Genomic DNA, 13,059 nt, shown 5'->3' on the forward strand with positions numbered 1-13,059 from the left:
CAGAAGTGCCACCATCACAGCAGAAGGTGGAGGGAGGACAAGAAGAAGAAGGACAGGACATACCCAGATTCCTCCATTTTGCCTCTTGAACCCCCATTCTAAATCCCCAAAATTCTACTTTTTCACCCTGCGATAATTTCACTGTCATTCTATTGAAACTCTTGTGGCTTGTAACTCCTCACACAAAGTTGGTAATTGTTTCCATGGGTTAAAATCAAAGGCACAGATGTCTTTGACTCCATACCAAGGTCTCTGTGCCCTCTGCCAGGTCTCGAGTCCTCCAGGGCTTGGAGGAATGTCCTGGGTTCTGACATGTGTGTTTTAAACCCAGATGTCTCACCCAGTGATTTATGGGGCCATCAGCTACAACCCACCCCATTTCCAGCCATTTGCATTTACCAGGTATGTGGTAAATGCTAGGAAGTATCTCTAGAGGAAGAAGCTGCATTCCAGGTATCTTCTTGCTGGAACTCCCCAAAGTTAACTTTTTAACCAGACTGACTCAGAGACCTTTTTTGCACATCTCTTGTATTTCTATTTCCTGTATAAAGCCCTGTTTAACTGAAAGAGTGGAGTGACAGGGTATTTCAAAGCAAACCAGTCTCTGTAAGGCTCTTTACCCAAAGCTGTGTAATTTTTGTTTTAAGGCAATCAGTTGTAGCAAAATGCACCCTTCATTTTCTTTAAAAAAAACTGCTGCATTCTGTCTGTGTGACCAGAAAATTGCTTCCATGAAGACATCTGAGTCATGGCGATCTGTTTAAGGTACTGCACAACTCAAGAAGTAAGGTAGAAGAGAAATAACTTGTAGGAAGTAAATCTGCCAGGAAAAATATAAAAATAGACACTTAGTTTTCATTAAGACCTGGAGAAGCAAATCTGCAAGTAAGTTTTTTGGGGTTTTTGTTCATTTTTTAACTATAAGGGGACTGCTGTGTTTTAGCAATTGAACTGCAGGCATGGAATAATTGCAGTTCATCTGGGCTTTTGTAGTACTCACCTGCTGGAACTTGATCCTGACATGGGCTTGCAGTGCTCTGGAAGTACTACATCTTAGAAAATAATAAAAACTTGAGAGCCACAGTAGTAACACTGTTAGGACAGAGAAGCAGAATGCTGCTTCTGGCACCCATCCCCCACTCCACAAAAAAAGAAACCCAAACATGCAAAAAGAAGACAACCATTTTCCAGATGGAAAAGCAGGAGTTGCAGCATGAGACTTAAAAACTCTCAAAATTGAAAATGTGTTGAATATAACCAACACAAACAGTAATAATTCTGCCCAACCAAACTGAAGATGGAAATTGAAGTTCAAAGAGAAGCACAGACACTGGGATCACCTTTGACTGTTCAACAAGGTAAGAGATTTCTGGTCAGCAGTTGAGAAAAGGAGGAATGCTGGGAATAGTTTTACATTACATGGACAGCATTGATAAGCATGAGATTAATTTGGTTGATCTCAATTCCTAATTCTTTATGATTCTGTATGATGGAAGAGGTGGCAGTACCACAGGCTATGGTGGGCTGAATTTCATCAGCTGGAAGTTTAACCAGCCTCAGAATTTGTTTATTCCTGGGAGGTGTTTGCCAGAGCACAAGCAAAAAGTGACAATGCTTGGCCACAGCAACCACAGAAACTGAACAAGTGAACAGGTTTTTTCTAATCTAATTGTCTCTGCTAAACTGACTGGGAATTTTGTTGGTGAATCCTGTCAAAGGCCATAAAGCCATCTTTTTTGTACAGTCAGGGAGACAATTTAGATTCTGCATAGTAAGAATCTCATGAGTTTGGAGATAGTGGGTATAGGCCATGGTGTGGCTCTTTATTAGAGGCATTTTCAGTAACGTAATCCTTTATTTGACTTTTTTTAGTTAAAGGTGGATTCAGCTTTTTTAATAAATTGCATTTGAAAAACAGGGACATTATTTTAAATGGTCTCTGTGCTGTAGCAGTATTTCAGTGAGCATTGCTCTGTAGAGAACTGTAATTCAGCTAATCCCATTTGCTATATGAAAATACATGTTTCTTCTCAGAAATGCAAACTGTCAGAAAACTGTCTTTATTTTGGGAGGTACTGGGATGACTTGGTGTGTTGTGTCACTAGAATTACACTTCCCTTTTTTTCTCATTCAGCAAGAGTGCTTTGCTGGAATACTTTTGAAGAGATGCAACTTGGACGCTGAAAATGAAGAATTTTCTGTTTTCTGATACAAAGTGTTACTGTAAAGACTTGTCAAACCAAGGAAGGAGTTAATTTTCCACAATTATTTTGGAAATCTAATGCAAGAGTTGTTTTGCTTATTTTAAGAAACTTTAAAAGATTATGTTTTTATATATACCTTTTGCTATAATAAATGTAGGAGATTTTCAGCTGTTGCAAGTCTACATTTCAGGGCTGAAATCACTTGAATATAAAATCAATAGCAAACTAATATTAATAAAACTGAATTTACAATTTTAAAATATTTTATTTCACAGAAACTGACATAACCATACCATAGAAAAAAAATTTTGACAGAAATTATTTTTATACTCTTCACATTTTGAGTACCTTTGAGTACTTTGTTGATGAAAGAAACAACAATACTGTTAATCTAAAAAACTCTCCAAGAAAACTTTTAACTGGGATTCATATTTTTATTGAAGTATGTGTGTTCTGTAAAGGAATTAGTTGTCAGGTGTTCTGGAGGTAAGATAGCTTTTACCTTTGTAAATGTGTGGATAGCTTTTACCTTTGTAAGTGTGTGTAACATTTCTAACCTTGATCCAATTGCATTTGTGCAGGGTAATGCAAGCCAAAGCATTCATGACATTGAAAGCATGAGTTTCTACAGAGGATTAAAAAATAAAGCTGCTCTGTGTTGGATCCAGGGTCACAGTAAAGATACCCAAGCTGGCCTCAGAAGTTGCTGTCTCTACCCAGACATGCTGAATAGGACTGTGGAACAGTGTCTGGGCACCAGTGCAGTGTTGTCTCTGTGTTGTTCCGTGTATAGCTCCAGCACAGTGCTGCCAGCATCATGGTGAGCTTGGCAGAGCCAGACCACCTCTGCAGTGATGGTTTGATAGATCCAAAATGTCTGATTCTAAGAAAACTGGGGGTGTTCAAGCAGCTCAGTGGTTAAACTTTAAGTGTAATTTAATAATTTTGGGATGGAGAGGGGAGAACCAAAGAAAGTATGCTGTTTCGAAAAATATCAGCTAGAGTCTGTTAGATGTCAGAGACAGAGCATAAAAACAAAGGTCATTTCATTTGATTCCTGTGAGTGTTGTATGTGTAATACTGCTGATAATTCCTGATATGTGAATTGCTGGCAGTTCAGTAGAGCAGCTAGAAGAGAGAAGTGAGCATTGTACTGCCTAAGGAGCTCTGTGTAAAAGCTTTGCAGGCAGACACCTGGGAATCCAGCTTTGAAATACTTATACAAAACCACTACCAAAAATAGTCACTATAGCCAAACCAGGAGTTTGTTCACAGTAACCAGGAACTCCTGAATAACACCATGCAGAAGACAGCCCTGAAGGAGATTTCCTGGGGGTCTGAATGCAGTCTGCCATTGCAGGGCAGCTTCCATACACGTTTCCACAGTGAGCTGACCCTGGATGGGAACTGAGAGTGCTGCTGTTTTCCTGTGCTCTGTCCTTTCTGTAGTTTCCTTTGCTGATCATCAGCTATCTGTAATCAATTCTTGCTGCTGCTCATGTCAGGTAATACCTGAACAGAAATGAAAGGGTCATGACTTGCCCTGGCTTTATGTTTGGAGGAAGCACTGCTTTTGGGGTGCAGGGGATAGTGGTGGAACAGCACAAGACTTTCTCCTTTAGCACAGACTTGACAGCAGCCCTGTAACCAGAGGAAACAGTCCCACTGAGAGGTAGCCTCAGTGTTTACATATACAGTGCTGCTTAAGGAGTAATGTATTTATGTATGTGTTTATATTTGTGCAAGCAGAAGACAAAACACACGAGACTTTCTGCTGGAGATTAGTGTGCTCCCCATGATGTTTTGTGGCCAGCAGGATTTTTAAAAAGAGCAGAAATTGAAAGGCCAATGAAGAAGCGTGGTTAATTAAATGTGAAAGGTGCTGTCCTTGTTTGGACTGTCTGTTAATGGTATGACAAGCCCTGGTAAAGAGCTTAGCTGGCCAGATTAAAATTAAAAAATTGTGTCAGTCCATCTGCTAGCTCCGAGGAGTCTACTTCAATCACCTTTTCTTGTTTCTTCACTAAAGCAGAAAAGTGTCTTTGAAAAGAGCAGAGCCAGGATGTATTGGTTGACTTTTTTTACCTAATGCTTTCTCCAAAGATAACAATATGTGACATCAAGACGTTTTCAAGAAGTGCAATGCTCTTGGTTGGGTCAAGGCTACGGTAAAGACAACAGCTCTTTTGCTAAAAGGAATTGGGATTATTTTGCTTTTTATATATATATTTTTTTTTACACAAATAAATATGTTTGGCTTCATGTGGAAAATCTTTCTTTGCCTTCCGGGAATGATTAACACAGATCTTCAAACAGTTGCAGGTAATGCAGACATTTTTCTTATGTTCTTGTTTACAAAATTAGCTATGGCTTGGATAGAATTAGAAACACCTCTCTGATTTAATTGTAACAAAGGGGGCTAATACAGAAAAATGTTTGGCCAAATCTGTGCTGTGATAGCAGTGTAATTATGGAATACTTAGACTGATTTCCAGGTGGCATAACTGCACGTTTGTCTTGCCTTGAGTGTAGAATTAGCTATAGGAGGCAATTTTTTTCAACTTTGAGATCTTAAATGCTGGTAATCTTTTCACTTTTCTTTTTCCTTTATTAATTTTGTATTAAATCTTAAAAAGTAAGATTCTGTCTTCTGAATGTGGGCACTGAGTATGTGTCAGTTTGGGTAAAGATTGGGGGTTTGCCTTAGAGATGTTTTTTGATGTTCTTTCTACATCTGCTGTACTATCTGGTGATCTTCTGCAATAGAGGGGATTATTATTATACCATCAAAATAATCATGCCTTTCATCTTTCAGTCATAAAAGTCAAAGGTCTACCGACTATGAAGCTGCAGAATAAACCCATAATCTATTGGATGACAAATGCCGTAGAGTTATTACTATTCCTTCTCTAATAAATGATCGGTTGTGATTGTTTTTCAGGCATGTTTTCCAGGAAAAAGTGAAAGAAATTGAGCTAAATAATTTCAGATCAACTGACTTTAAAGGGTGGAAAATTAGACTGTCAGACTAAATCTCAATATACATGTTCTTACCTCAGCTGTTTCCTCAAATTTCCTCTGGAATGATGTGGAACATCTAATATAAGAGGGAATTAAAAACAAAACACATGTGCACACAAAAAACAAACAAAAAAAACAAACCAAAAACCCAAACCAAAAAAACCACCACCAAAAAAACCCCATCATAAAGCTGATGAGGCCTTTTATTCCTCTTTTTCCCCCCCTTCTGTAGTAGAGTGGAGACCTGTCTCTACTGACGAAGTTTAAGTGTCAATTCAAGCAGCTTTCTTTTTGCAAGGTATAAAAATCAGTTATGGCAAGAAAGTATGGAGTAGGATTATTTCTCAGTTGTTTCTTTTACTTTTGAAAAGCCCTGAAAGCTTCCAAACACATATTTGTTCACAAATATAGTCCCATTGCCTTAAGCCTAATGGCAGGTGGAAAGTTAAACACAAGGCATTAGAATTCAAAGGGTTAGAGACTTATGCTATTTTACCATTTGATGGGGTATTGTAAAGAGCTTAAGGTTGTTTATAATATCACAGTCAGGGACAGGTTCTGTTAACAGAAAAAAGCACAGCAGTCTCCTTCAGAGACCACAGAAGTGGCATGAAGATAGGGATGGTTGCATCATTATCTCATCTGAGAAATTTGTGTGGTTTTAATTTCACAGCTGCAGGAGGAGGACAGGCTAAAGATGTTTCACCAGCCCCTCAGCTCAGTGACTTGCAGTTGGCAAACCCTTCTCTGCCTCCTGGCTTGGAAAAGCCTCATGGCATCATGGATGCTGAGCAGTTCCACAGGCACGTGCAGCTACGGAGGAAGCGATCCATTCTCTTTCCCAGTGGAGTTAAGATCTGCCCTGATGAATCTGTTGAGCAGGCTATTGCCAACCATCTCAAGTATTTCAGGCTCAGAGGTAAGTACATCTCATGGCTAATTGATAAAGAACATTCACCTATTAAACAATATCTCAAACTTTTAAACATAATACATACCAGGCCATAAGAAATACATTATTAGTGGCGAAACTTATTTTTCTGTGATAATCTTGCTTATGATAGCTGTTCTGGGCTAAAACCCTACCACTATCTGTCTACACTCATGTATTATAAGAACTCTCTCTCCCTGAAACTGCATTGTTTACTAAAATAATCCTTTCTCAGAACAATTTGAATGCTAACAAAAATAGAGAGTCTGCTAAATTACAGAGTTTGTTTGGTTTATTTAGTGTTCCTAAAGTGCCAGCAGAAGTCTTTGTGGGGCCAATCAGAAAAGTTAAGTCTGAGACACTGGCACTTCAGCCATGTGACTTTTGGCTATGGCTGGTTGTACAGAGTGTGCAATCTCTGTGTGTCAGGCTGTACTATAATGGACAAGCAACCTTTCTTTCAAGATATGGAAGTTGGTGTGGCACAGCTTTCTCTGCAGAGCTTGTCATATTCCTGCTAACATCTTTCACTTGATGAAATATTACAGTAACATGATGTGTTTCAAACCCTTCTGTGCGACTGCATTGGAATGGGGCATCACAGTCATGCAGCACTTTCTGCTCTTTGTATCATAGAATTCAAACAATTTGTAGTTATCTTAATGTGTCTGCACAAAACTGGCAAAATGACAGAGCTGTTGTCAGAGTAGAAGGAAGGGTGTTCAGAGAATCATGTTTGATGAGATTTGATTGCCTGTAGAGAAACTCTCAGTGGTGAGAGTTTATTTACTTAGACAAGTGAAAAACACTGACAGCCACGAATTGCTTAGTGTTTGCATAAAAATAAACAATGTATTTGAACAACAAAGTGGAATTTTATGGGGTTTTACAGCCTCATTCAAATATGAATTGTGCCCAGCTTGCAAGGGATGTTGACACTGATGATGATGCTAATGGTTTGACAGGCTTTGCCAGTTTCTTATTTCCACCCAGGAGGACTCAACCATTCTTTGTATGTTCCAAATGATCCATACATACCATGGGCTTTAACTGCAGTCACCTCTCAGTTTTCTGTGGTAGGGGTACATTAGGGCAATACCAACTAAGCAAGGGTGTGAGTGATAATAAAGAAGAAAGAAATCTGTAAATTAGGTTGCAAAAGTATATTTAGGTCTTAATAATCCTAGGCTGAACCAAAAATCCACCTAGTCCATCTGTTTCCTCACTGGATTTAACAGCTTTCACAATCCACAAGGTTTTCTTGAGCAGAGAGGCTGTGATTACCATTAGTGCTTTTAAATTAAAACTTTTGAAAAAGATCTCTGAAAATGATAGAGATGACTAATTAGCAGCAAGTCACACAAGGTCTGGTTCAAGCAACTTGTCATTGTCATTCTGTCAGCAGCAGCTGCTGCTCCAGGAGTGTTGGGTGGTGTCTAATTATGTCCTGAGTAGGCTCCTGAGGTCATGAGAGTTCATGTGCTGTGAATTGGGTTTGTGTGGCAAAACTTTGGTAGCAGAGGGCTACAAGGGTGGCTTCTCTGAGAAGCTGCCAGAAGCTTCCCCTATACCAAGAGAGCCAGGGACATCTGGCTCTGCTGGTCAAGGCCAATCCCATCAGCAAAAGTGGTTGCACCTCTGGGCTAATAGATTTGAGAAGGAAAAAGTTGCACAGCAGCAATTGCAGTTGAAAGAAAAGAGTGAAAATAAAAGAGAGAAAGAGCTTTGCAGACACCAAAGTGAGTGAAGGAGGAGGTGCTGCAGGTGCCAGAGCAGGGGTTCCCCTGCAGCCTGTGGCGCAGTCAAGGGAACTGCAGAGATCCACCTGCAGCCCACGCAGGACCCCATGCCACAGCAGGGGGATGCCCAAAGGAGGCTGGCACCCCATGGGAAGCCCACACTGGAGCAGGCATTTGGCAGGAGCTGTGGCTCCACAGAGAGAGGAGCCCACACTGGCGCAGGTTTGCTGGCAGGACTTGTGACCCCATGGGAGGAACCCATGCTGGAGCAGCCTGTGAAGAACTGCAGCCCATGGAAAGAACTGTTTCCCATGGGAGAGGCCTCACACTGGAGCAGGGGAAGAGTGTGAGGAGTCCTCCCCCTGAGGGGGAAGTAGTGGCAGAGACTGCAGTGATGAACTGACCACAGCCCCACTCCCCCATTACCCTGCACCACTGTAGGTGAGGAGTTAGAGAAAATCAGGAGTGAAGATAAGCCTGGGAAGAAGGGAGGGGTGAGGGCAAGGTGTTTCATGATTTGGTTTCATTTCTCCGTGTCCTGCTCAGATTTGATTGGTAACAAATTCAAGGAATATCCCCAAGTTGAGCCTGTCTTGACAGAATGTGGTGAGTGATCTCTCACTGTCATTATCTCAACCCACGAGACTTTTGTTAAGTTTTCTCTCCTTTGTCCAGCCGAAGAGTGGAGTGATGAAGCAGGTTTGATGATGTCTGAATTCAGTGTTACTGAATTATGTGCAAAGATTTTAGTAGCCATCCAGATAGTCACAGTCCACTGTCAACAAAATAATCCTAGGAAAAGGTATAGTCACTGTTTAACACTCACAGATCAGCTGCTCTGGGTCACTAGGAAAACATCTGACCCCAGAAGGAAATAAATATAAATGTATACAGAACCTGCTGATTTTTCAATCTCAGTGTGTATTTTTAGAATTTTTTAAAAATTCTGTATATGTTGAAGTAAGAAAAGACTTTAATATCAATATTTACTTTCTCTGGAAAGGATGGCTCTAATCCAGTCTATTCTTTCCTTGGTTTTGCTGTACTGCCAGCAGTACCATGCCACTACGTTGGAAGGAAAGGCAGATTGAATTGTGATGAAAGAGCTTGTTAGAAAATAAGAAAAGGTTTGCATGTGCTGATTATCCAGATTGTCTGTTCTATCTGTGTCTACCTTAGAAGAAAACAGGTGGGAATATAATTATCTGTCTGTAGCTCCTATAGCTTTATGTACATTTGCTCACTGGAAAAAGCCTCTCTAAGTATCAGAGACTGAGAGATGAACATTCCTGTCATGGGCTTTAAGGAAGTGCTTCTGTCCTATTGCTGTAGGCTTAACAGTGTACAGGTTTTTTTCTTTTTTTTTTTTTTCCTGGCTACAACATATGGATTTTTTGAGCCTTAAAAAGATGAAGATGAAGAATATGATAAATACATATTAAACCATTAAAAATATCAAAGTGCAACAAAATACAGGGATCTGGAGAAAAACCAATATTTTCTAAAACAGCCGTATCACACTTCAACATATGAAAGTCTAATTAATGATATGATTATTGGTGGTTGTTTTATTACTTGTGATATTCACAAACAGCAGCTTGGAATGGGGTGGGTTGTACTTGCTTTTCTACACTTGCAGTCTACAAGACAAATTTCTGAAGTGCTGCTTTATTCCTACAATCAGAACAGAGTTTTGCAGTAGCAGATGATGCTATTTTCACTCTTTTGAGATGAATCCTGGATTATGATTGTCTCTGTACTGCCCTGTCTCTGTATCTCTTGTAGCTATCTAATGAGGTTGGTGCCGTTGGCTGACTTTGCATTTCATTTTTTGGAATGTGGGGATGGAAATCAGTCATAAATGTTTTACAGACTGGGTACTGTAAGCCTGTAGGCTGGGTCTTAGAGTGTTTTTGAGTGATGTCCTTTTAAATGGTGTAACATTATGGTTGCTGATGGAAGAGTCATGTAAATGTAATGGTGGTTGGTTCATTGCTAGACTGTTGTGACAAACAAAGTGTGTCCAATGGCAGCTGGAAATTCTACAAAAAAAATGTTGTGGAAATCTAATAGTGTGATTTCAGAAAGTGAATGGGCTGTACATGTTAGTGTCTGGTCTGATGTTCTTTACTGCTGTCAGGGAAATGGTAGCCTGAGCAATAGATAAATAAAATTTATTACGGAAAAAACAGGCACGCCTACCCAGACCAAGCCTTTTGTGACCAGTTACCTTATGTGCACAATTCAATGAATTTGTCCATTCTCTGTTGGGTAAGTTGTTGGTAGAGGATTGTAGTAGTTGAATTAGCATGTAAAACAGAAACAATATAAGGATTACAAGATGGGTAAGCAGTACAAGCCATGCTATCCCATGCCTCTTAATTGGGCTGCTGGATTTTATCACCACGGCTCAGGGTAATATGCTTCTTTGCCACCTCTGAGATGTAATTACTCTGGTGGCTACCTTCCTAAATTGTCTTTACAATTTTACCCTACTGTGAACTTCTGTCTTAAACTATCGGTGTATGTTGTGAGTACTTTTTTTTTTTTTTTTTGTGGGCACTGATCATTTCACATGAGTAGATCAGATAGTCTCTCTGCCTGAGCTGTTCTTGTCATCCAGAGCTTCAGATAAGCCAAACATCTAAGGATAGCTTTTAAAGACTATTTCCTTTTAAAGGAAATAGATGATATTGTAGTGAGCTGTAGCTGATGAGACACATGGATATTTTTGAACTTTGGAAAGAATTCTGGGTTCTAGGGAATTAAATTCTATGCATGAATGTGATCCCTAGATTTGGCATAGCACTATGGCTGCTCATTTCCCCCTTTCTTTGGTCCCTTAAAATCTGTTTGCTGAAGTATTAAAAATAATGGTGTTATTTTCTGCACATGAACATAGTTAAGAGTAAAGTTTCAATTTGATGCTGAAGTCATAATGTTACAAGTTATTCAGATCTTGCTAATAATGTTGAAAGCAAAGAGCCAAAAGTCATGAAAAGTACCTGGCTAAAAACTATACATTAAATAAAGAATCTGTCTGAGTGAGCCTTTTTTCCCTGTTTCCCCTGCATCCCTGGCACATATTACATGTACCTCATACTCAGCAATGAATTTCTGAAGTTTATTTGTAAAAGGTCCATCTCCTCTACATTTGAATTTTCAGATACTGTCACATGCTTCTAAGAAACTTGCCTTTTCCCATCAAGGACACTCCTTAGTTTTTACTGAAATATTATTGATGAGAATAATTTATGTGCTAGAGTTTAGTATGTGAGTGTTCAAATCTAAAATCGTTGATGTGAATTAACTAATTTGCATTCAAATCTTTTCTCAATTTAAACCCCTTGTTTGTTTTGTGTATTGTTTAAGGGTTGCAGGCCTTGTGTTACAGGCCATACACAGCAGCATTCCAGCAATAGATGAGTGATTTCTCTGCATGTGTGTGTTAATTTGTTTAACAAATATTAACAAAGCCTTTGCAGCAATGACCTCTTAGGAGGTGTCTGTCCCTGTGACTGCATTCTTCATCAAACCCCTCTGCAATTAAGCTGTTCAATTGTGCAGAAATTGTTAGAGAGGATGGGGAGTTGGTCTCACGTTGCCTCAAAATAGAATATTTAGCCTGATTCAGTGCTCCTAGCTACCACAGACGATTCAACTCTTAAGAAGCACTAATGAGATTTAATTGGGATTAAGCTCCAGCACTGCCCACTTACACAAATGGCCAGAAAGCCACCCTACCCCCTACAGGGTGCTCAGTGCTGTCATGTGGTGCCCCCTCTGTTAACCTCAGAAATCCCTGAGCACAGACTGGGTGTAATAGGCTAATTCTCTCTCCTTGGAGAGATAAATGCATCCCCAGTGGTGCAGCCTGAGCCACAAGGATGCTGTGTCCTACCCAGGTGCATGAGGGGTAGCCAGACTGGAGAATTTCAGAGCAAGAGAAAGGTCATCTAATCACATCATAGATCTTAGCTGGAGGTTTTGAAAACAGTGACCATGCTTCTAGGAAAGGAAGCTTCAAATAAACTGTTTTTCACTCATTTCTGTAGATTAGTAGGACTGAAAAGAGCTTGTGTCTGCCTATGAGGATTTTTTGGTTTGAAACAAAATTATCTTAAGGTTTTCAGGATATTTGCTATTAGTTTTGAGTATTTGAAGTAGATAAGCTCCCAAGGGCTGGGCTTTTCTGCTTTTGAAGCAGATATGCTGATAGACAGTTCCATTGGAATTGTCTTATGACATGTCTGGCTTTCTAAAGCATCCTTTGAAACCCAATATGGCCTTTAAAGGTTAACACATTACTTACTTCAAGGGCCTGTGACACTTGGCTCAGTAGAACCTTGAACAAGGGCATGGACCAAATGTGCCCATCTTTTAATTTTTTTCCTAGCCCTTCTTTCACATTGAGGATGATTATCTCAGTGATGAGTTAAGTGACTTCTAACTTGTGAGGTTTTTTAGGATAAAGTACATGGAAAATGTAGTATATGCATGCAAAATATATTTTGGAGACAAACTGCAACCAAGCTGTGTGATTTGCATTCTTGGTTTGAATTCTGGTTTATTGTGCCAGTCACTTACATGTCTTCAGCATAACAATTCCTTTTCCTGTAGTCAGCTGGACCTGCTCACAGCCCTTGTAGCAGGGAGCTTCTCTTCTCATAAACCTTCATTCTTTTTTTAACATTTGAACTCTTTGGAGGAAAACTGCAAGGTAGCTGAGAGGTCAATTAACTTAAAAATACAAGTTATTTATTACTGCAGCCATGGAATGAAGGAAACAATTTTCCAGGGTAGCTTACCTTCACACTCACGTGTAGCTTCAAGACTCTTAGCTCACTGCCTTAAAAGATTGATCTCGATGTTATGATGCTTTTAATCAGTATTGTTTGCTGGGGATTAGAGGCCTCACCACAAATCCTGTCTCCTCCAGGGCCTGGTGTGGCTAATGCTGTCCCACATATCTGTGCCCCTGTAGCAGCCCAGTGAAAGTCTGGAGTGAGATCCAGGCATGAAGAGCAGCTCTTCGCACATGGCCCGAGGGCTGAGCTGCCCTTCAGGTGGCAGTGGCAGGGCTGCTGGGTTGTTGGAATTCAGGACATCCCTCTGGCTGTCCTGGATTGCCAAGACCCCTGCCAGGGGGCTCAGAGAGCCCAAG

At 40.1% G+C, this 13,059-nt stretch overlaps 1 protein-coding gene across 1 annotated transcript in view; it reads left to right on the forward strand.

Moving 5' to 3' along the window:
* The first annotated feature begins 4,453 nt into the window (after positions 1-4,453).
* The window catches only part of IMPG2 (interphotoreceptor matrix proteoglycan 2), a 56,513-nt gene continuing 47,907 nt past the window's right edge, over positions 4,454-13,059 (forward strand). The window contains exons 1-2 of the mRNA XM_064701790.1: positions 4,454-4,533; positions 5,891-6,144. Of these exons, the coding sequence (XP_064557860.1) occupies positions 4,454-4,533; positions 5,891-6,144 (334 nt within the window). The remainder of the gene's footprint in view (positions 4,534-5,890; positions 6,145-13,059) is intronic.

This window comes from Zonotrichia leucophrys, chromosome 1 (genome assembly GCF_028769735.1).
Source record: "Zonotrichia leucophrys gambelii isolate GWCS_2022_RI chromosome 1, RI_Zleu_2.0, whole genome shotgun sequence".
Classification (NCBI taxonomy): domain Eukaryota; kingdom Metazoa; phylum Chordata; class Aves; order Passeriformes; family Passerellidae; genus Zonotrichia; species Zonotrichia leucophrys.